The following is a 26,171-nucleotide window of genomic DNA, read 5'->3' as shown; positions in this document are numbered from 1 at the left end:
GGCAATGGAACATGACTTGTTGTGGCAATGGAACATGACTTGTGTCAACTTTGGCAATGGAACATGACTTGTGGCAATGGAACATTACTTGTGTCAACTTTGGCAATGGAATATGACTTGTTGTGGCAATGGAACATGACTTGTGGCAATGGAACATGACTTGTTGTGGCAATGGAACATGACTTGTTGTGACAATGGAACATGACTTGTGTCAACTTTGGCAATGGAACATGACTTGTTGTGTCAACTTTGGCAATGGAGCATGACTTGTTGTGACAATGGAACATGACTTGTGTCAACTTTGGCAATGGAACATGACTTGTTGTGGCAATGGAACATGACTTGTCAACTTTGGCAATGGAACATGACTTGTGTCAACTTTGGCAATCAAATATGACTTGTTGTGGCAATGGAACATGACTTGTGTCAACTTTGGCAATGGAACATGACTTGTGACAATGGAACATTACTTGTGTCAACTTTGGCAATGGAACATGACTTGTTGTGGCAATGGAACATGACTTGTCAACTTTGGCAATCAAATATGACTTGTTGTGGCAATGGAACATGACTTGTGTCAACTTTGGCAATGGAATATGACTTGTTGTGGCAATGGAACATGACTTGTGTCAACTTTGGCAATGGAACATGATTTGTGACAATGGAACATGACTTGTGTCAACTTTGGCAATGGAACATGACTTGTGTCAACTTTGGCAATGGAACATGATTTGTGACAATGGAACATGACTTGTGTCAACTTTGGCAATGGAACATGATTTGTGACAATGGAACATGACTTGTGTCAACTTTGGCAATGGAACATGACTTGTGGCAATGGAACATGACTTGTTGTGTGTCAGATTGCTGCTGAGCGGGTGAAGGAGCGTCAGAAGGAGGATGAGGAGAAGCAGCAGGTCTCCATGAAGAAGACTAAGGAGGCACCAAAGACCTTCAAGCAAGGAGTTGGCAAATATATCAACCCTACTGCAGCGTAAGTTACTCAACTTATTGCAGTTACTTTAAAGTTACTCAACTTTTTGCAGTTACTTTAAAGTTACTCAACTTATTACAGTTACTTTAAAGTTACTCAACTTATTGCACTTACTTTAAAGTAACTCAACTTATTGCACTTACTTTAAAGTTACTCAACTTATTGCAGTTACTCAACTTATTGCAGTTACTTACTGAAGTTACTTAACTAACTCAACTTTCCCAAATCATTGAAATTACTCAACTTAATCAACTTGTTATTGAAGGAGTTACAGAAGTTATTAGAATTACTCAAGTTACTGAGGAAGTGACTGAAGTTATCGGTGTTATGGAAGTTATCGATGTTATGGAAGATATCAATGTTATGAAAGATATCGATGTTTTTGAAGATAGTGAAGTTGTGTGTTTGCGTTGGTTTGAGTCAGGAAGTGACTTGGAACATTTTCACCAAGAAGAAGAATAAAATGTGTGGGTGTGTCTTGTAGAGTCAGGAAGTGACTTAGATCATGTTCACCAAGAAGAAGAAGAAGAATACAATGTGTGGGTGTCTCTTGCAGGAAAGGTGAGGCTGCAGAAGAAGAGAGTGGACCTTCCAAGAAGACCAAAGGCAAGAGCAGCTTGGGAGACTTCAGCTCCTGGTAGAAACAACCGTTTTCACTTTTTATCAATAAATATACCTTTCTTTTAGCTCCGCCTTCACTCCTCCTTCACCTCCAAAACATCTTTATAGTACACTACACTTACACAGGAAGTGTACATTCTGTTGCCATGACAGCGTGTCTGAAGGTAGGGATGTGTCTCCATCCACAGTGTAGAGCCGCTCCCAAAAGGTCATGAAAATAATCACCTACACTGCAGAAGATAAACTACATTTCTCACTATTTGAAGTTTTATTATCAGTGGAGGATCAGGTTAAACAAGCCAGGAGCAGACGTGCTAATAGTTAGAAGAAATGTGATTGGTAAAGTTTAAGACGTGTTGATGGAATTATGTTACAACAGGAAGTAAGCAGTTATTAACAGGAAGTAAGCAGTTTTTAACAGGAAATTAGCATGTATATTAATAATTATAATAATATACAGTAACAGTTGATGTGTCAGTACATCACACGTAAGCTGGTACCAAGGGTAGTAACAGGAAGTAAGCAGATATTAACAGAAAGTAAGCGGATATTAACAGGAAATAAGAATTAGCAACCAGTAACAATCTTTGTTGATATTTTGTAAACGTTAAAAGCAATCACCATGAATAAAGTACACATGTACACTTAGTTGTATTTGACACTTTAATGTATATTTAGTTGTATTTGACACTTTAATGTACACTTAATTGTATTTGACACATTACTGTACACTTAGTTGTATTTGACACTTTAATGGACACTTAGTTGTATTTGACACTTTAATGGACACTTAGTTGTATTTGACACTTCAATGTTCACTTATTTGTATTTGACACTTTAATGGACACTTAGTTGTAGAGATGTCCGATAATGGCTTTTTTGCCGATATTCCGATATTCTCCAACTCTTAATTACCGATTCCGATATCAACCGATACCAATATATACAGTCGTGGAATTAACACAATATTATACCTAATTTTGTTGTGATGCCCCGCTGGATGCATTAAACAATGTAACAAGGTTTTCCAAAATAAATCAACTCAAGTTATGGAAAAAAATGCCCACATGTCACTGCCATATTTATTATTGAAGTCACAAAGTGCATTATTTTTTTTAACATGCCTCAAAACAGCAGCTTGGAATTTGGGACATGCTCTCCCTGAGAGAGCATGAGGAGGTTGAGGTGGGCAGGGTTGGGGGGGGCGGGGTTGAGTTGGGGGGAGGGTAGGGGGTAGCGGGGGGTGTATATTATAGCGTCCCGGAAGAGTTGGTGCTGCAAGGGTTTCTGGGTATTTGTTCTGTTGTGTTACGGTGTGGATTTTCTCCCGAAATTTGTTTGTCATTCTTGTTTGGTGTGGGTTCACAGTGTGGCACATATTTGTAACAGTGTTAAAGTTGTTTATACGGCCACCCTCAGTGTGACCTGTATGGCTGTTGACCAAGTATGCATGGCATTCACTTGTGTGTGTGAAAAGCCGTAGATATCATGTGATTGGGCCGGCACGCAAATGCAGTGCCTTTAAGGCATGTCCCCAATATTGTTGTCTGGGTGGAAATCGAGAGAAATTTGGGAGAATGGTTGCCCCGGGAGATTTTCAGGAGGGGGACTGAAATTCGGGAGTCTACCGGGAAAATCGGGAGGGTTGGCAATAAGGCTGAAACGACGCGTCAACATAGTCGACGTCATCGATTTCGTAAATACGTCGACGCCGTTTTTGTGCGTCGACGCGTCGCATGCCTTATTTCCTTGAATAGCCTCCGGGGCGCTAATTAATTTAAAACCTCTTCTCACTCCTGCGCTTACCAAAAGGCGTGGGGTAAATTTAGGCCTGCGCTTATAAATTTGAGTGATGTAAGGATACCATCATGAAAAGCACATTTAATAAAAAAAAACGTTATTATGGTCTTACATTTACTTATAAATGAGTATTCTGATCAAAAGCATCGATAACTTGTTTATAGAAGTCTTCCTTATCTTTCTTCAGTTTTAAAAGTCTCTCTGTCTCGATGGAGATATTTAAGTATTACCTCCTGCTTCGATTGAAAGTCCAGTTTAGAAAACTGTTTTATTTTAGATATGTAATCCTCCATGTTAAAAGTGCAAGCAAACGATCGCTGCTCACTCTTGTTGCTTGTTGTCTTCTTCTGCAGTACCGGTAGTCACAAGAAGGATCACTAGCGCCCTCTACCAGCAGGAGGCGGGAGTCATTTAATGACTCATATTTGACACACGCTGCTACGGTATATTAATAAAACATAGCTGCTTACTGTTCTTTTTAGCATATTCAATAGCTTGGACCTTAAATCCTACTGAATAGCTCTTAATCTTCTTCCCTTTATGCGATTTCAAATTATTGAAATCAGCCTCCTCCATTTTAAAAATGATGACTCGTGACGTGACGAGTTTGACCCGGCGGAAGTTCTAGGCATATGCTAATTATTTTGCGAAACGAGTTTGGCCCGGCGGAAATTCTAGACATGCGCTAATAAAAATAATATTTTGCGAAACGAGTTTGACCTGGCGTTAATCCTGAGCCGGCGGTAATGCTAAGCATGCGCTAATTATTTTGCGAAACGAGTTTGACCCGGCAGTAATTCGAGGCATGCGAATACTATATACCCGGCGCCAATTCAAGGAAATACGCACTTTTTTGTATTGGATGTTTATCTTTATTTTTGCACATTTTAAAGCAAAATAAACAATACTTTTACTTTTGAAATGCTTATACTATTGTAGAATATTAAGATTTGCACTGGATGTTTACTTTTATAATTGCACATTAAAAAGCAAATAAGCTACTTTTAATTTTGTTAAATGTTAAAAGTTTTAAATGTTTACATTGTTACAGAATATTTTGTCATGTTGTTGTCAATGTTGACTGAGTGGCCATACTTTTTTTTTTTTGTAAATAAAAGCCATGCCTTTTGAAAAAACTGGCCTACATTTATTTTTTCATCTTCATTTTAAATAAAAAAAAAAATCGGTAAAAGGAAAAATAATCTATAGATTAAATGAAAAAAATAATCTATAGATTAACCGATTAATCGAAAAAAATAATCTATAGATTAATCGATAGAAAAATAATCGTTAGCTGCAGCCTTAGTTGGCAAGTATGACTGGGAGACGCAACTGCTCTGTACTTTTCCCTACGTCCGTGTACCACTCCGTACAGCGGCGTTTTAAAAAGTCCTGAATTTTACTTTTTGAAACCGATATCGATAATTTCCCGATATTACATTTTAAAGCATTTATCGGCCGATATCGGACTGCCGATATTATCGGCCGATAAATGCTTTAATAACATCTCTACTTAGTTGTATTTGACACTTTAATGTACACTGAGTTGTATTCAACAATTTAATGTATACTTAGTTGTATTTGACACTTTAATGTACACTTAGTTGTATTAATGTACACTTAGTTGTATTTGACACTCTAATTGTACACTTAGTTGTATTCCACAATTAATGTACACTTAGTTGTATTTGACACTTTAATGTACGTTTAGTTGTATTTGACACTTAAATGTACACTTAGTTGTATTTGACACTTTAATGTACGTTTAGTTGTATTTGACACTTAAATGTACACTTAGTTGTATTTGACACTTCAATGTTCTCTTAATTGTATTTGACACTTAAATGTACACTTAGTTGTATTTGACACTTCAATGTTCTCTTAATTGTATTTGACACTTTAATGTACACTTAATTGTATTTGACACTTCAATGTTCACTTAGTTGTATTTAAGGTGGTATTATTAAATAAGTGTATAATTGTTTGGTTGTCAAATGTTAAGGTGATATTATTAAATAGGTGTGTAATTGTTTGGTTGTCACATGTTAAGGTGGTATTAATAAATAGGTATATAAGGTTGTAATAATGACTTGGAGGAGGTAATAATGAATAATCTTGACAGCAAAGTGATGATCTTAGACTTTTATTTGCGATGTGATTGTGAGACAAAGCTGAAGAAGAAAACAAGGTCACATGACACATGAAGTCCACCAAGATGCACTCAACTTGTCACAGAAGATTCTTTGTTGCCATGACGACAAAGTGTTGTCAAGTGACTTCTGTGACGGGACGCCAGGTGAAGAAAACAAAAGCTTCTTGTGTCCGTGCTGACGAGGGAACAAAAAGTAGGTCCCCTTTAGAAAGGGGGAGGAGCCTGATTGTAAAATAAATTAACAGCTTTAAAAGGTGAACTTTCAGTCAGAACCAGCAGACAGAAATACAATCAAGTGAGCGGCAAGCGGTGCTAACCACAGCTCAAGGACCTCCACTGTGGCTGGCGGGGGGAGACACAGACCGTGGTCCTACCAAGCCCCGCCCCCTGCAATGCAGTGGGAGATTCCAGCTCAACCAACAAGCTAGCGTGCTGCGCTAACAAAGAAGAGAGCAGGGGGAGGGGCATAAGCCAAACATTCACTTCCTGTACGTGAACACGCAGAGAACAAAAGTGCAGAAGCTAGGTAGAAATGTAACGGAAGGCGCTAGGTAGAAAAGCTGGAAAGGACAAAGTTGACGTAGAAAAAGGAGTTTGGACTTCAAGTAGGATCACTTTTTCACGCCAAAGGAAGTCATGGTCTCAAGACACAGTGGGAGAAGTCAGGGTTTCATGGGGGGGGGGGGAGTTATGCACTGCACAACAGTTATGTTTCAAGGAGGAGGCGGAGTTATGCGCTGCACAACAATGTGGTTGTTGAAGAGGCACGTGATTGGTGCAGCTTGGGAGGACAAAGGTGAGCAGCTAATAATAATAAAGTGCAACAGGCGGGCGTCAACTTTGACCTCCAAACCTTATGAGTTATGACATCATCCATTGGTGGGAGGACATTCACAGACAGTCCCGTCATAATGTGTTGAATGGGAGTCAAGTGTGTCTTTTGTCGGCACAAATTCATGTCTTTTTACTCATTTCACACATACTGTGTGTGTACTCCAGGTATTTCACACATACTGTGTGTGTACTCCAGGTATTTATGTGCGTATTAATAACTCTTTATAATAACTATATGGATCTGCTATCCTAGTTTTTATCTCTCATGATGCTGCAAGATGGGACCAGCCACACTCGCATCAACACTGATATATATATATATATATGTGTATATATATACACACACATATATATATATACTTATATATACACACACATATATATATATATATATACATACATACATAACATACATACATATATGTGTATGTATATGTGTATATATATATATATATATATATATATATATGTGTGTGTATATATATATATATGTGTGTGTATATACACGCATATGTATGTATATATATGTATATATACATATATAAATATGTATATATATATGCATATATATGTATATATACATATATAAATATGTAAAAATACATATATAAATACGTATATATACACATATATAAATATGTATATATACATATATAAATGTGTACATTTATATATAAATATGTACGTGTACATATACATATATAAATATGTGTATATTTATCTATAAATATGTACACATACATATCTATATATATATATATATCCATTCATCCATTTTCTACCGCTTGTCCCTTTCGGGGTCGCAATACCGATCGATATATATATATATATATACATAATTTTCATATTCAAGATGTGGATGTTGACGTGTCAGAGAAAAGTCCAAATAAAAAGAAAATATTGACACATTAGGAGATGTAAAAACAAACAAACGCCGACAGGAAGTCCATGCTAACCGTTTAGCGGGGCGGGCACAGAAGGCCGTGGTCCTCCCCGTTGTTGCCATGGTGCCACTCTCACTTCTAGGCACGCTCCAGTGGGAGGGGTCAGGCGGAGTCAAACCCAGACGCTCCATCGCCGAGGAGGACGTGACGACTCGTGCCGTTTGTGGGGGCGTGATGTGAAGGGGCGGGGCTTGAGGGGTCGTGGTCACTCCCATCCGTTGTCTTTGATCATGTGAGCCAGCTCGATGATGAACTTGCCCTCCTTGTACTTCTGGCTGCTCTCGAAGGCGTGCTCCTAGAACACATAGGACGGTTGTCACGGCAACAATTATCTAAGTCCTTGCTTTTTCCTGCAGAACGGTGGCTTATTTGTGATGTCATCATATGTGGTGTGCAGCACTGTGGGCTTTCTCTATCGTGCCGGAAGTAGACCTTTCAAAAAGAGCAGCTTCAAATCTGATCGGCCATCTTAAAATGGACTCAGGTGAAGATTTATGGACGCTGCCAAGTTGTTAATTGCAGCGACCAAACAACTGATGAGCAAGCGTTTAGAGGCAACAGTTTGAAAGAAAAGACCTTCAAACTTGATGACAAAATGATTCACTGTTTATGTTTAACTTGACAAAGTGATTCATTGTATATGTTTAACTTGACAAAATTGTTTGTTTCTTGAGAAAGTGATTCATTGTTTGTTTAACTTGACAAAATGATTCATTGTTTATGTTTAACTTGACAAAATGATTCATTGTTTGTTCAATTTGACAAAATGATTAATTGTTTATGTTTAACTTGACAAAATGATTCATTGTTTATGTTTAACTTGACAAAATGATTAATTGTTTATGTTTAACTTGACAAAATGATTAATTGTTTATGTTTAACTTGACAAAATGATGCATTGTTTGTTCAATTTGACAAAATGATTCATTGTTTATGTTTAACTTGACAAAATGATTCATTGTTTGTTGTCTTGACAAAGTGATTCATTGTTTGTATAACTTGACAAAATGATTCATTGTTTATGTTTAACTTGACAAAATGATTAATTGTTTGTTCAATTTGACAACATGATTAATTGTTTATGTTTAACTTGACAAAATTATTCATTGTTTATGTTTAACTTGACAAAATGATTAATTGTTTGTTTTCTTGACAAAGTGATTCATTGTTTGTATAACTTGACAAAATGATTCATTGTTTATGTTTAACTTGACAAAATGATTCATTGTTTATGTTTAACTTGACAAAATGATTCATTGTTTATGTTTAACTTGACAAAATGATTCATTGTTTATGTTTAACTTGACAAAATGATTAATTGTTTATGTTTAACTTGACAAAATGATTAATTGTTTATGTTTAACTTGACAAAATGATGCATTGTTTGTTCAATTTGACAAAATGATTCATTGTTTATGTTTAACTTGACAAAATGATTCATTGTTTGTTTTCTTGACAAAGTGATTCATTGTTTGTATAACTTGACAAAATGATTCATTGTTTATGTTTAACTTGACAAAATGATTCATTGTTTATGTTTAACTTGACAAAATGATTAATTGTTTGTTTTCTTGACAAAGTGATTCATTGTTTGTATAACTTGACAAAATGATTCATTGTTTATGTTTAACTAGACAAAATGATTAATTGTTTATGTTTAACTTGACAAAATGATGCATTGTTTGTTCAATTTGACAAAATGATTCATTGTTTATGTTTAACTTGACAAAATGGGCTTAGAGTTAACCCCTAACCTAACCATTTTTTGTTAAGTGTGTTTAAGTTTTGGGCAGAGGTGAACTGTTAATTTAATTTCTTCTCACAAAATCTTGAGTGCATATTTATACATAATTATGCATACATGAATATGTACACATGATTATTTATAAATGAATATTCATACATAGTTATTTATACATGAATATTTATACATAAGTGTTTATACATGAGTATGCATACATAATTATTTGTACATGCATAATTATACGTGACTATTTATGCATAATTGTTCATACATGAATATGTATACTTTGTTATTTATACATGAATATGTGTTCATTTTTTTTTTATACATGAATATTTACACATAATTATTTATACATGAATATGCACGCATAATTGCTTGTACATGAATATGTATGCATAATTATTTATGCACGAATATTTATGCATGTATATATAATTTATAAAACTCATACATGAATATGTATACATAATTATTTATACATAATTATGTATACATGAATATTCATACCTAATTATTTATACATAATATCTATACATAATTATTCATACATGAATGTCTATACATAATTATTTATACATGAATATGTATGCATCATTATTTTTACATGAATATTTATATATAATTATAAATGAATATTTATGGTTATGGTTTACAAAAGGTGTGCAAACATTAGCAGTGGGATATCAATAAGAGACTGTTCAAAAGAGAAGCTTGACTGCTCAACATTTGTAGAGATTTTCTTCAGGCACTCACGTATTTCCAGCCCAGCGTGGTTTTGCAGTTTTCACAGTAGATGTCGGCCACGGCATGTAAACCCGTGAGGAGAACCCGCTCCTCCGCCGGCCCACAGCCCACGTTCACCCTGAAGGCCACACAGGTCAGATCACTATCAGTCATGGTGTTCCACAGGGATCCATGTTAGAACCACTCATATTATCACACTATTTAATCATTGGTTATCACAAATGTAGTAAATAACTGATTATCATGTTAGGTATTGTTTATTAATGGAGTAAATAACCGGTTATGTTAGGTACATTTGGTTTATATTATTATATAAAAGGAGTAAATAGGAAACATAATGCTGTGTACCTAATGAAGTGGCCCATGAGTGTTTGTAATGATTAATGAGTGTGTGTGTGTGTGTGTGTGTGTGTGTGTGTGTGTGTGTGTGTGTGTGTGTGTGTGTGTGTCCTACTTACACAGAATTAAAGAGGTAAGCTCTGCCTTGGCTGCCTTGAAAAGACTGAAAGAGAGAGAGGTGAAGGTGTGTCAGATTAACACAGGTGGAAAAAAGTTTATTAATAGAAATATTATCATTATTATTATTATTATTATTATTATTATTATTATTATTATTATCATCATCATTATACCAGTACAGTCTATAGTAACACCAGAAAAGGACAGAAGTTGAGTTTAAACACCATTACAGTCTAAAGTCCATCCATCCATTTTCTACCGCTTATTCCCTTCGGGGTTGCGGGGGGCTAAAGTATCCATCCATCCATCCATCCATCTTCTTCCGCTTATCCGAGGTCGGGTCGCGGGGGCAGCAGCCTAAGCAGGGAAGCCCAGACTTCCCTCTCCCCAGCCACTTCGTCCAGCTCTTCCTGTGGGACCCCGAGGCGTTCCCAGGCCAGCCGAGAGACATAGTCTTCCCAACGTGTCCTGGGTCTTCCCCGCGGCCTCCTACCGGTCGGACGTGCCCTAAACACCTCCCTAGGGAGGCGTTCGGGTGGCATCCTAACCAGATGCCCGAACCACCTCATCTGGCTCCTCTCGATGTGGAGGAGCAGCGGCTTTACTTTGAGCTCCTCCCGGATGGCAGAGCTTCTCACCCTATCTCTAAGGGAGAGCCCCGCCACCCGGCGGAGGAAACTCATTTCGGCCGCTTGTACCCGTGATCTTGTCCTTTCGGTCATAACCCAAAGCTCATGACCATAGGTGAGGATGGGAACGTAGATCGACCGGTAAATTGAGAGCTTTGCCTTCCGGCTCAGCTCCTTCTTCACCACAACGGATCGATACAGCGTCCGCATTACTGAAGACGCCGCACCGATCCGCCTGTCAATCTCACGATCCACTCTTCCCTCACTCGTGAACAAGACTCCGAGGTACTTGAACTCCTCCACTTGGGGCAAGATCTCCTCCCCAACCCGGAGATGGCACTCCACCCTTTTCCGGGCGAGAACCATGGACTCGGACTTGGAGGTGCTGATTCTCATCCCAGTCACTTCACACTCAGCTGCGAACCGATCCAGTGAGAGCTGAAGATCCTGGCCAGATGAAGCCATCAGGACCACATCATCTGCAAAAAGCAGAGACCTAATCCTGCAGCCACCAAACCAGATCCCCTCAACGCCTTGACTGCGCCTAGAAATTCTGTCCATAAAAGTTATGAACAGAATCGGTGACAAAGGGCAGCCTTGGCGGAGTCCAACCCTCACTGGAAACGTGTCCGACTTACTACCGGCAATGCGGACCAAGCTCTGGCACTGATCATACAGGGAGCGGACTGCCACAATCAGACAGTCCGACACCCCGTACTCTCTGAGCACTCCCCACAGGACTTCCCGAGGGACACGGTCGAATGCCTTCTCCAAGTCCACAAAACACATGTAGACTGGTTGGGCAAACTCCCATGCACCTTCAAGGACCCTGCGGAGAGTATAGAGCTGGTCCACAGTTCCACGACCAGGACGAAAACCACACTGTTCCTCCTGAATCCGAGGTTCGACTATCCGGCGTAGCCTCCTCTCCAGTACACCTGAATAGACCTTACCGGGAAGGCTGAGGAGTGTGATCCCACGATAGTTAGAACACACCCTCCGGTTCCCCTTCTTAAAGAGAGGAACCACCACCCCGGTCTGCCAATCCAGTGGCACCGCCCCCGATGTCCACGCGATGCTGCAGAGTCTTGTCAACCAAGACAGCCCCACAGCATCCAGAGCCTTAAGGAACTCCGGGCGGATCTCATCTACCCCCGGGGCCTTGCCACCGAGGAGCTTTTTAACTACCTCAGCAACCTCAGCCCCAGAAATAGGAGAACCCACCACAGACTCCCCAGGCACTGCTTCCTCATAGGAAGACGTGTTGGTGGGATTGAGGAGGTCTTCAAAGTATTCCCTCCACCGATCCACAACATCCGCAGTCGAGGTCAGCAGAACACCATCCTCGCCATACACGGTGTTGATAGTGCACTGCTTCCCCTTCCTGAGGCGGCGGATGGTGGTCCAGAATTGCTTCGAAGCCGTCCGGAAGTCGTTTTCCATGGCCTCACCGAACTCCTCCCATGTCCGAGTTTTTGCCTCTGCGACCGCTGAAGCCGCACACCGCTTGGCCTGTCGGTACTTGTCCGCTGCCTCAGGAGTCCTATGAGCCAAAAGAACCCGATAGGACTCCTTCTTCAGCTTGACGGCATCCCTCACCGCCGGTGTCCACCAACGGGTTCTAGGATTACCGCCACGACAAGCACCAACCACCTTGCGGCCACAGCTCCAATCAGCCGCCTCGACAATAGAGGCGCGGAACATGGTCCATTCGGACTCAATGTCCAGCACCTCCCTCGTGACATGTTCAAAGTTCTTCCGGAGGTGGGAATTGAAACTCTCTCTGACAGGAGACTCTGCCAGACGTTCCCAGCAAACCCTCACAATGCGTTTGGGCCTGCCAGGTCTGTCCGGCATCCTCCCCCACCATCGCAGCCAACTCACCACCAGGTGGTGATCGGTAGAAAGCTCCGCCCCTCTCTTCACCCGAGTGTCCAAAACATGAGGCCGCAAATCCGATGACACAACTACAAAGTCGATCATGGAACTGCGGCCTAGGGTGTCCTGGTGCCAAGTGCACATATGGACACCCTTATGTTTGAACATGGTGTTCGTTATGGACAATCTGTGACGGGCACAAAAGTCCAATAACATAACACCGCTCGGGTTCAGATCCGGGCAGCCATTCTTCCCAATCACGCCTCTCCAGGTTTCACTGTCGCTGCCAACATGAGCATTGAAGTCCCCCAGTAGAACGAGGGAATCACCCGGGGGAGCACTCTCAAGTACTCCCTCGAGTGAATCCAAAAAGGGTGGGTACTCTGAGCTGCGGTTTGGCGCGTAAGCGCAAACCACAGTCAGGACCCGTTCCCCCACCCGAAGGCGGAGGGAAGCTACCCTCTCGTCCACCGGGTTGAACTCCAACGTACAGGCTCTGAGCTGGGGGGCAACAAGAATTGCCACCCCAGCCCGTCGCCTCTCACTGCCGGCAACGCCAGAGTGGAAGAGAGTCCAGCCCCTCTCGAGAGAACTGGTTCCAGAGCCCTTGCTGTGCGTCGAAGTGAGTCCGACTATATCTAGCCGGAACTTCTCCACCTCACGCACTAGCTCAGGCTCCTTCCCCCCCAGCGAGGTGACGTTCCACGTCCCAAGAGCTAGCTTCTGTAGCCGAGGATCGGACCGCCAAGTGCCCTGCCCTCGGCTTCCGCCCAGCTCACATCGCACCCGACCTCTATGACCCCTGCTATGGGTGGTGAGCCCATTAGAGGGGGGACCCACGTTGCCTCTTCGGGCTGTGCCCGGCCGGGCCCCATGGGGACAGGCCCGGCCACCAGGCGCTCGCCATCGTGCCCCACCTCCGGGCCTGGCTCCAGAGGGGGGCCCCGGTGACCCGCGTCCGGGCAAGGGAAATCTGGGTTCCTTGCTTGTTTTCTTCATAGAGGTCTTCGAGCTGCTCTTTGTCTGATCCCTCACCTAGGACCAGTTTGTCTTGGGAGACCCTACCAGGGGGCATAAAGCCCCCGGACAACATAGCTCCTAGGATCATTGGGACACGCAAACTCCTCTACCACGTTAAGGTGGCAGCTCAGAGAGGAGGGGGGGGGGCTAAAGTAACACCAGAAAAGGACAAGTCAAGTGTTAACACCTGTACAGTCTAAAGTAACACCAGAAAAGGACAAGTCAAGTGTTAACACCTGTACAGTCTAAAGTAACACCAGAAAAGGACAAGTCAAGTGTTAACACCTGTACAGTCTAAAGTAAAACCAGAAAAGGACAGAACTCGAGTGTAAACACCAGTACAGTCATAGCATATTATGCAAATGATACGATGGCCACGCCCCCACAAGTATCTTAGCAATGTAGGGGAAACCCTGTTTGACCCTGGAACTATTTCTATTTTCTTTATTTCCCTATGTTCATTTTTAAATACAATGTTTGAAACAGAGTGTGTGTGCGTGTGTGTGTGTGTCACCTTGGAGATGAGCTCGTCATGGTTGGCCAGGTGAGCGCGACAGTGGATGCAGCTGTAGGTGCGGTGGCAGCTGGGCAGGTAGGCCTGGAAGGTCTTGGACTTGGTCATCTTCACCATGTCCGAGGGGCGGAGCTCCTGGCTGGGCGGGACTTGCTGACACAGCAAACACTGGAAGATGCACGCAAAAGCCGTCGTTGTAGTGGAGGGTCTCGTGTGGCAGATCCACACCCACGACACGCAAGGAATGTTGTAGTGGAGGGTCTCGTGTGGCAGATCCACACCCACGACACGCAGGGAAATCACACCTGCAGGGCACACATCCAACATCACTTCTCATCCAACAATGTCATAAATAATAATGATAAATGGGTTGTACTTGTATAGCGCTTTTCTACCTTCAAGGTACTCAAAGCGCTTTGACACTACTTCCACATTTACACACACATTCACACACTGATGGAGGGAGCTGCCATGCAAGGCGCTAACCAGCAGCCATCAGGAGCAAGGGTGAAGTGTCTTGCTCAGGACACAACGGACATGACGAGGTTGGTAGTAGGTGGGGATTGAACCAGGGACCCTCGCGTTGCGCACGGCCACTCTCGCACTGAGCCACGCCGTCCCATCACTTCTCATCCTCATCACTTCTCATCCAACAATGTCATCACTTCTCATCCAACATCACTTCTCATCCAACATTGTCATCACTTCTCATCCAACATCACTTCTCATCACTTCTCATCCAACATTGTCATCACTTCTCATCCAACATCACTTCTCATCCTTATCACTTCTCATCCAACATCCTCATCACTTCTCATCCTCATCACTTCTCATCCAACATTGTCATCACTTCTCATCCAACATCACTTCTCATCCTCATCACTTCTCATCCAACATCCTCATCACTTCTCATCCTCATCACTTCTCATCCAACATTGTCATCACTTCTCATCCTCATCACTTCTCATCCAACATCACTTCTCATCCAACAATGTCATCACTTCTCATCCTCATCACTTCTCATCCAACATCACTTCTCATCCTCATCACTTCTCATCCAACAATGTCATCACTTCTCATCCAACATTGTCATCACTTCTTATCCAACATCACTTCTCATCCTCATCAATTCTCATCCAACATCCTCATCATTGCTCATCCAACAATGCCATCACTTCTCATCCTCATCACTTCTCATCCAACATCACTTCTCATCCTCATCACTTTTCATCCAACATCCTCATAACTTCTCATCCTCATCACTTCTCATCCAACATCCTCATCACGTGTCATCCTCATCACTTCTCATCCAACATTGTCATCACTTCTCATCCTCATCACTTCTCATCCAACATAACTTCTCATCCTCATCACTTCTCATCCAACATCCTCATCACTTGTCATCCAACATCCTCATCACGTGTCATCCTCATCATTTGTCATCTAACATTCTCATCACTTGTCATCCAACATCCTCATCACTTGTCATCCAACATCCTCATCACTTGTCATCCTCATCATTTGTCATCCAACATCCTCAATACTTCTGATCCAACATCCTCAATACTTGTCATCCAACATCCTCATCATTTGTCATCCAACATCCTCAATACTTCTCATCCAACATCCTCATCACTTGTCATCTAACATTCTCATCACTTCTCATCCAACATCCTCATCACTTGTCATCCAACATCCTCATCACTTGTCATCTAACATTCTCATCACTTCTCATCCAACATCCTCATCACTTCTCATCCAACATCCTCATCACTTGTCATCTAACATTCTCATCACTTCTCATCCAACATCCTCATCACTTGTCATCTAACATTCTCATCACTTGTCATCCAACATCCTCATCACTTGTCATCCTCATCATTTGTCATCCAACATCCTCATCACTTGTCATCTAACATTCTCATCATTTGTCATCCAACATCCTCATCACTTGTCATCCAACATCCCCATCACTTGTCATCCAAACTCCTCATCACTTCTCATCAAACATCCTCATTACGGCTGCACTAAATGATAATATAAATACATTTAATAAAGTCAAATACAAATAAGGCAACAAGAGAAGTATCCTACACTTCTCTTTTGTAAAGTAAATCTGAACAGCCGACATGGGCGTCTACATCAACTATATGATTTGCCTGAAAAGCTGGACAGGACACAAAAAAACCAAAAAAAAAACCAACATCCTTATTACTCTCATGTCACTGCTGCACAAGTGATATAACTACAAAGCGGTAAATGTCAGGACCCTTTATTATAAATGTTACTACATTACATATTATTATTGTTTTATATATATTATTGTTCTCCGTTAATAATAAATATGTGAATATTATGAATGTTACTACATGACATATATACTTACATCATGTATATATTACATGTTATTATGAATGTTACTACATGACATATACATTACATCAGGTATATATTACAAACCCCGTTTCCATATGAGGTGGGAAATTGTGTTAGATGTAAATATAAACGGAATACAATTATTTGCGAATCATTTTCAACCCATATTCAGTTGAATATGCTACAAAGACAACATATTTGATGTTCAAACTGATAAACTTTTTTTTTTTTTTTGCAAATAATCATTAACTTTAGAATTTGATGCCAGCAACACATGACAAAGAAGTTGGGAAAGGTGGCAATAAATACTGGTAAAGTTGAGGAATGCTCATCAAAGACTTATTTGGAACATCCCACAGGTGAACAGGCTAATTGGGAACAGGTGGGTGCCATGATTGGGTATAAAAGTAGATTTCATGAAATGCTCAGTCATTCACAAACAAGGATGGGGCGAGGGTCACCACTAGAGATGCGCGGATAGGCAATTATTTCATCCGCAACCGCATCAGAAAGTCGTCAACCATCCGCAATCCACCCGATCTAACATTTGATCAGAACCGCATCCGCCCGTTGTTATATATCTAATATAGACGATGCAAGGCATTAGTGAGGTTATAAAGCTTTTGCCTGTTAAAGAAAAGAGACTGATCCAATGCAGCATTCGCGTGCCACGCTGTCACGACCCAGACGCACACCAGTGCGCAATCATATGGGAGCCGCGCTGAGCGCACCTCCAAGCGCGTCTCGCTGCCGGCGACGGCCGGGTATATGGGCCCGACGCTCCAGCGCCATCCATTTTCAGGGCTAGTTGATTCGGCAGGTGGGTTGTTACACACTCCTTAGCGGGTTCCAACTTCCATGGCCACCGTCCTAGCTGCTGTCTATATCAACCAGGGTGAGCCCCACCCCTTTCGTGAGCGCACTGCGCGCGGAGTGACCCCTGTTACGCGCCCCCGGCAACAGGGGTGGCGGGCAGGTAAGCTGCGCGGGCGGAGCGCGCGGAGTGACCCCTGTTACGAGCCCCCGGCCACGGGGGTGGCGGGCAGGTAAGATGCTTACCTGCTGCGCGTGACGCCGGCCGCGGCGAAGGCGGACGAGGCGGGGTGTCGGTGCGGTGGGCGCGGTGGTGACCCTGGACGTGCGTCGGGCCCTTCTCGCGGATCGCCTCAGCTACGGCTCCCGGTGGGGCCCTCTCGGGGGAAGGGGCCTCGGTCCCGGACCCCGGCGAGGCGTCGGGGGCCTTCTCCGCTCCGTAAAAGTGTCCATCTCTTTTTCTTTTTTTCTTCTGTTGTGGCATATGCTGCAGGTGCCTGCTCGTTTTTCGTATGTGGGTAACAACATTTAACTATGTATATATATTTCCGAATTGGTTTAACTGCCACCCGCCTGAATCTATTTAAAATCTAATTTTTTTTAAATTTCAATCGCCCGACCCGACCCGACCCGCTGATAAAATCTAATTTTTTTAAATTTAATCCGCCCGATTCGCGGATAATCCGCGGACTCCGCGGTTGTGCCCGCAAACCGCGCATCTCTAGTCACCACTTTGTCAACAAATGCGTGGGCAAATTGTTGAACAGTTTAAGAAAAACCTTTCTCAACCAGCTATTGCAAGGAATTTAGGGATTTCACCATCTACGGTCCGTAATATCATCAAAGGGTTCAGATAATCTGGAGAAATCACTGCACGTAAGCAGCTAAGCCTGTGACCTTCGATCTCTCAGGCTGTACTGCATCAACAAGCGACATCAGTGTGTAAAGGATATCACCACATGGGCTCAGGAACACTTCAGAAACCCACTGTCAGTAACTACAGTTGGTCGCTACATCTGTAAGTGCAAGTTAAAACTCTCCTAGGCAAGGCGAAAACCGTTTATCAACAACACCCAGAAACGCCGTCGGCTTCGCTGGGCCTGAGCTCATCTAAGATGGACTGATACAAAGCGGAAAAGTGTTCTGTGGTCTGACAAGTCCACATTTCAAATTGTTTTTGGAAACTGTGGACGTCGTGTCCTCCAGACCAAAGAGGAAAAGGACCATTCGGATTGTTATAGGCGCAAAGTTGAAAAGCCAGCATCTGTGATGGTATGGGGGTGTATTAGTGCCCAAGACATGGGTAACTTACACATCTGTGAAGGCGCCATTAATGCTGAAAGGTACATACAGGTTTTGGAGCAACATGTGTTGCCATCTAAGCAACGTTACCATGGACGCCCCTGCTTGTTTCAGCAAGACAATGCCAAGCCACGTGTTACATCAACGTGGCTTCATAGTAAAAGACTGTGGGTACTAGACTGGCCTGCCTGTAGTCCAGACCTGTCTCCTATTGAAAATGTGTGGCGCATTATGAAGCCGAAAATACCACAACGGAGACCCCCGGGCTGTTGAACAACTTAAGCTGTACATCAAACAAGAATGGGAAATAATTCCACCTGAGAAGCTTAAAAAATGTGTCTCCTCAGTTCCCAAACGTTTACTGAGTGTTGTTAAAAGGAAAGGCATGTAACACAGTGGTGAACATGCCCTTTCCCAACTTCTTTGTCACGTGTTGCTGGCATCAAATTCTAAAGTTAATGATTATTTGCAAAAAAAGAAAATGTTTATCAGTTTGAACGTCAAATATGTTGTCTCTGTAGCATATTCAACTGAATATGGGTTGAAAATGATTTGCAAATCATTGTATTATGTTTATATTTACATCTAACACAATTTCCCAACTCATATGGAAACAGGGTTTGTACATGTTATTATGAATGTTACGACATTACATATATATTACATCATGTATATATTACATGTTTTTTATGAATGTTACTACATGACATATATATTACATCATGTATATATTACATGTTATTATGAATGTTACTACATGACATATCTACTTACATCATGTATATATTACATGTTATTATAAATGTTACTACATGACATATATACTTACGTCATGTATATATTACTTGTTATTTAATGAATGTTACTACATAACATATATACTTACATCATGTATATATTACATGTTATTATGAATGTTACTACATTACATATATACTTACAGTGTGTATATAAAATATGTAAATATTACATGTTATTATGAATGTTACTACATTACATATATATTACATCATGTATATATTACATGTTATTATGAATGTTACTACATGACATATCTACTTACATCATGTATATATTACATGTTATTATAAATGTTACTACATGACATATATACTTACGTCATGTATATATTACTTGTTATTTAATGAATGTTACTACATAACATATATACTTACATCATGTATATATTACATGTTATTATGAATGTTACTACATTACATATATACTTACAGTGTGTATATAAAATATGTAAATATTACATGTTATTATGAATGTTACTACATTACATATATACTTACATCATGTATATATTACATGTTATTATGAATGTTACTACATTACATATTTATTACATCATGTATATATTACATGTTATTATGAATGTTACTACATTACATACATACTTACATCATATATATATTACATGTTTTTATAAATGTTACTACATGATATATATACTTACATCATGTATATATCACATATTATAAATGTTACTACATGACGTATATACTTACATCATGTATATATTACATGTTATTATGAATGTTACTAATTACATATATACTTACATCATGTACATATTACATGTTATTATGAATGTTACTACATGACATATATATACTTACATCATGTATATATTAAATGTTATTATGAATGTTACATTGCATATATATTACAGCGTGTATATGAAACCTTGATGGAGGTGTTTGGATGTTTTTTAAGCGCTTTATAGGCGAAATAGAGCAACCACATTAGCTCCTTTGTTAGCTGACTCTTGCTAACATTTATTTACATTGTTTTTGTCTTACGTAAGGATTGTGAATGATAGACAAGATTTTTAAAAGTGCAGTTCCCTCTTAAAGACAGAATAAGTAGGTTAATAATAAATAGGTTATTGTTTTTCATTTCTGTTATTGTTCTCTATAATAATAATAAAAATGAACGCGTGGATAATAATAATATTAATAAATATGAACACATGGATAATAATAATAATAATAACTGAACGCATGGATAATAATAATAAATATGAACGCAGGAATAATAATAATAAATATGAACGCACGGATAATAATATTACATATGAACGCATGAATAATAATAAATATGAACGGATGAATAATAAATATGAATGCATGGATAACAGTAATAATATTAAAAATTAACGCATAGATAATAAAATTATTAAATATGAACGAATTAATAATAATATTAGATATGAACGCATGGATAATAACAGTAGTAATAAATATGAACGCATGGATAACAATAATAATAATTATGAATGCATGGATAATAATAATAAATATGAACACATTAATAATAATAATAATACTACATATGAACGCATGAACATTAATAATACATATGAACACATGAATAATAATAATAAATATGAACGCATGGATAATAATAAATATGAACGCATGGATAATAATAATATGAACGCATGGATAATAATAAATATGAACACATGAATAATAATAAATATAAACGCATGAACAATAATAATAAATATGAACATGTGAATAATAATAGATATATACGCATGGATAATGATAATAATAAATATGAATGCATGGATAATAATAATACTAAATATGAATGCAAGAATAATAGTAAATATGAACGCATGGATAAAAATAATAAATGTGAACGAATGGATAATAATAATAAATATGAATGCATGAACAATAATAATAATAAATATGAATGCATGAATAATAATAAATATGAACACATGAATAATAAAAATGAACGCATGGATGATAATTAATATGAACACATGGATAATAATAATAATAAATATGAACGCACGGATGATAATAATAATAAATATGAACGCATGGATGATAATAATAAATATTAACGCATGAATAATAATAATAATAATATAAACACATGGATAATAATAATAAATATAAACGCGTGGATAATAATAAATATGAACACATGGATAATAATAATAAATATGAACGCATGGATAATAATAATAATAACGAGTGCATGGATAATAATACTAAATCCGAACGCAAGAATAATAATAATACTAAATATGAACGCAAGAACAATAATAATAATAAATATGAACGCATGGATAATAATAATAAATATGAACGCATGGATAATAATAAATATGAACACATGAATAATAATACATATGAATGCATGAACAATAATAATAAATATGAACGCATGAATAATAAATATGAACACATTAATAATAATAATAATAATAATATGAACACGTGGATAATAATAATAATAAATTTGAATGCATGGATAATAATAATAATAAATATGAACGTATGGATAATATTAATAAATACGAACGCATCCATCCATCCATTTTTTACCGCTTATTCCCTTCGGGGTCGCGGGGTGCGCTGGAGCCTATCTCAGCTACAATCGGGCAGAAGGCGGGGTACACCCTGGACAAGTCGCCACCTCATCGCAGGGCCAACACAGATAGACAGACAACATTCACACTCACATTCACACACTAGGGCCAATTTAGTGTTGCCAATCAACCTATCCCCAGGTGCATGTCTTTGGAGGTGGGAGGAAGCCGGAGTACCCGGAAGGAACCCACGCAGTCACGGGGAGAACATGCAAACTCCACACAGAAAGATCCCGAGCCCGGGATTGAACCCAGGACTACTCAGGACCTTCGTATTGTGAGGCAGACACACTAACCCCTCTTCCACTGTGCTGCCCAATATGAACGCATGTATAATAATAATATAAACACTTGGATAACAATAATAATAATAAATATGAACGCATAGATAATAATAAATATGAACACTTATTTGACAGTAAGTGGTCCAAACTGGACGATTCCCTCTGATTCATAGTCTACTCCTCTCTTGGTCAGAGATAGGGTGAGAAGCTCTGCCATCCGAGGGGAGCTCAAAGTAAAGCCACTGCTCCTCCACATCGAGAGGAGCCAGATGAGGTGGTTCGGGCATCTGGTCAGGATGCCACCCGAACGCCTCCCTCGGGAGGTGTTTAGGGCACGTCCAACCGGTAGGAGGCCACGGGGAAGACCCAGGACACGCTGGGAAGACTATGTCTCCCGGCTGGCCTGGGAACGCCTCGGGATCCCCCGGGAAGAGCTGGACGAAGTGGCTGGGGAGAGGAAAGTCTGAGCTTCCCTGCTTAGGCTGCTGCCCCCGCGACCCGACCTCGGATAAGCGGAAGAAGATGGATGGATGGATGGAACACATGGATAACAATAATAATAGTAAATATGAACGCATGGATAATGATAACAATAAATATGAATGCATGGATAATAATAATAATAAATATGAACACATGGATCATAATAATACTAAATATGAATGCATGGATAATAATAATAATAATAAATATGAACGCACGGATAATAATAATAAATATGAACGCATGAATAATAATAATAATAATATGAACACATGGATAATAATACTAATAATAAATATGAATGCATGGATAATAACAAATATGAACACATGGATAATAATAATAAATATAAACAAATGGATAATAATAATAAATATGAACGCATGGATAATAATAAATATGAACACATGGATAACAATAATAAATATGAACACATGATAATAATAATAATAATAAATATGAACGCATGGATAACAACAAACAAAAGGTAGCAGTGTGCTTGCTAGCGTTAGCGTCTCAACAAAAACCCATTGTATAGTTTGTGCTATTTTAATTAGCATAACAATTAACAACAAAATAACACTTTATGTTGTTTGTTTTATTTTAATTATCAACAAAATACCACTTTGTATTGTTTGTCTGATTTTAATTAACAACAAAATAACACTTTGTATCGTTTGTCTGATTTTAATTAACAACAAAATAACACTTTGTATTGTTTGAGTTATTTTAATTAACAACAAAATAACACTTTGTATTGTTTGTCTTATTTTAATAACAACAAAATAACACTTTGTACTGTTTGTCTGTTTCTAATTAAGAACAAAATAACACTTTGTATCCTTTGTATTATTCTAATTAACAACAAAATAACACTTTGTATCGTTTGTCTTATTTTAATTAACAACAAAATAACACTTTGTACTGTTTTTCTGTTTCTAATTAAAAACAAAATAACACTTTGTATCATTTGTCTTATTCTAATTAACAACAAAATAACACTTTGTACCATTTGTCTGTTTCTAATTAAGAACAAAATAAGTGTTTTGGAAGAGAGACAAGTGACAATCGCACAGGTGAGGAGACAACAAAGAAGGCGCGCGCGTGTGCGCGTGAAGCAACAGGAAGTGCAGACAAAGGCTTCGTGTTGCCTTCATGGCCCAAAGCAAGACTTTGAACATGAAAATGTGTGTTTTCGTCCAAGTTGCAGCTGGCACAGCTTGTCGACGTTGTGTGTGTGTGTGTGTGTGTGTGTGTGTGTGTGTGTGTGTGTGTGTGTGTGTGTGTGTGTGTGTGTGTGTGTGTGTGTGTGTGTGTGTGTGTGTGTGTGTGTGTGTGTGTGTGTGTGTGCGTGCGTGCGTGTGAGCTGCACGCGTGTTGTTGTTGTGTTGTTTCGTCCGAGCTGGCCGTGAAGGCCTCACGACAACAACACTAAAGTGTTCTCACGCACCTGAACGTCTCGCGATGAAAGGACGACGAGCTTTTCTTCTCGACAGTCACGTCAGCAGGTTCGAGTCCGGCCCTGCTCCACGTGTCGGTGGCGAAGCGTTTGGCCGCGGACGGCTGGCATTTTCTCCCCCACGCGAGCTTTTGTTGTGTCTTTTGTGTCTCGCACTGGCCCGCCTGCTTTGGCTCGGAAACGTCATACGCGGGGGCGTGATTGAGAGCCGCATCGGCCAATCAGAACGATGCTGCCTTCACGTCCCGCGTGAAAGCTGGGAAGAGCGAGTGATTGTTGTTTTTGTGTCTGGAAAAGGCTAATTGTGGGAGATTTGATGCGCATGGACGACTATAAAGTGTCACGTCGGTCGATGCGGCTTGTTTTTGTGCCTTTAACTTCACCTGTAAGCCCTTTGTGCCGCACATGTCAACATTAGAAGTGATTGAAAACAATCACTTCCTGATGACCCCACACTCTGAACAAAGACATATTTGACTTCAAGTTAATATGAACAGTAACATAACTCACGACTTGAAGGAAGAAAAGCAACGTCAACAATTCCGAAGTGATAAAACAAAACCCCACGATAATAATACGCACACGTCAACAGGAAGATGACGTCATCAACTCGCGGTGCCATCAACAGACCAAATGCGCAGTCAGAACTTTTACAGAGTGTTTAATTGCACAAATAAAGAGTCGTTAAAAATTAATTTGTGAAAAATGTTGATCTCTCCCCCGCTTGATTTAACAATATAATTATTTCCCATGTGACCTGAACGCACCAGACGAGCCGAGCAAGCGCGGCCAAGTCCCCGGATGTGTAAATAAATAGAGTCGTGTTTGATTTCCTGGCTTCCTCACTGAAGCTTTTTATTGTCCACATTGATCCTTTTAATCAAGCCGCCATTAGGTCACAACGCGCGCGCACACACAGAAGCTAAAAGAGGAAGATGAGCTCATTTTAGAACGTCATCAATAATCATCAGAGTCTCACCGGGACGAAGATGTTCGGACTCGGTTCGACTGATTCGATTTAGACAAAACAGCTGCTCTCACCGCGATGACGTCAGTAACGCAATGGCAGCCTCAATGAAAACAACAGCAGCAATCGTGTGACGAGGGCACCTGAACGCATCACCGCAGAGCTCGCTGATATCTTCAATTATTTAGAAAACGTCCTTTCAGTGACGTCATGTTGCACAACATCAACTACTAACTCACCCAGCCAGCTAAGACCAAAAAATACAACTAAATGTGATAAAAACACGACTAGATTTCAATAAAACACAACTAAATGTGATAAAACACAACTAAATGTGATAAAAACACGACTAGATGTCATAAACACACAACTAGATGTGATAAAAAACAACTAAATGTGATAAAACACTACTAGATGCGATAAAAACACAACTAGATGTGATTAAAAACAACTAAATGTGATATAAACACAACTAAATGTGATAAAAACAACTAAAGTTGATACAAACACAACTAAATGTGATAAAAACAACTAAATGTGATAAAAACACGACTAGATGTGATCAAAACACTACTAGATGTGATAAAAACAACTAGATGTGATAGAAACACAACTAAATGTGATAAAAACACAACTAGATGTGATAAAAACAACTAAATGTGATAAAAGACAAATACATGTGATAAAACACTACAGATGTGCTCAAAACAACTAAATGTGATTAAAAAACACCACTAAATATGACAAGAAC

The 26,171-nt window shown here is 39.7% G+C and overlaps 2 protein-coding genes across 4 annotated transcripts in view; one reads left to right on the top strand and one right to left on the bottom strand.

The window, feature by feature from the left end:
• ppil2 (peptidylprolyl isomerase (cyclophilin)-like 2) overlaps positions 1–1,680 on the top strand; it is a 57,322-nt gene extending 55,642 nt beyond the window's left edge. For both annotated transcript variants that reach the window (XM_061981735.2, XM_061981736.2), the window contains exons 20-21: positions 864–994; positions 1,551–1,680. In XM_061981735.2, coding sequence (XP_061837719.1) covers positions 864–994; positions 1,551–1,635 — 216 coding nt within the window. In that variant the 3' untranslated portion in view covers positions 1,636–1,680. The remainder of the gene's footprint in view (positions 1–863; positions 995–1,550) is intronic.
• A 5,343-nt stretch (positions 1,681–7,023) lies between these two features.
• On the bottom strand, positions 7,024–25,559 carry LOC133620327 (protein yippee-like 1). Of its 2 annotated transcripts, none has more exons than XM_061981734.2 (5): positions 25,433–25,559; positions 14,337–14,641; positions 10,295–10,338; positions 9,846–9,954; positions 7,024–7,640 (listed from the first exon to the last, which is right to left on the bottom strand). In XM_061981734.2, exons 2-5 carry the CDS (start codon positions 14,451–14,453, stop codon positions 7,551–7,553), a joined length of 360 nt encoding a protein of 119 aa, XP_061837718.1. In that variant the 5' UTR covers positions 14,454–14,641; positions 25,433–25,559; the 3' UTR covers positions 7,024–7,550. The 2 variants fall into 2 exon arrangements, with proteins under 2 accessions (XP_061837718.1, XP_061837717.1); XM_061981733.2 differs by lacking the exon at positions 25,433–25,559 and adding an exon at positions 24,445–25,272.
• Between the last annotated feature and the right edge of the window lie 612 nt (positions 25,560–26,171).

The sequence above is a fragment of the Nerophis lumbriciformis genome, linkage group LG24 (genome assembly GCF_033978685.3).
Source record: "Nerophis lumbriciformis linkage group LG24, RoL_Nlum_v2.1, whole genome shotgun sequence".
NCBI classification, from domain to species: Eukaryota; Metazoa; Chordata; class Actinopteri; order Syngnathiformes; family Syngnathidae; genus Nerophis; species Nerophis lumbriciformis.
This window is presented reverse-complemented; position numbering and strand designations above follow the sequence as displayed.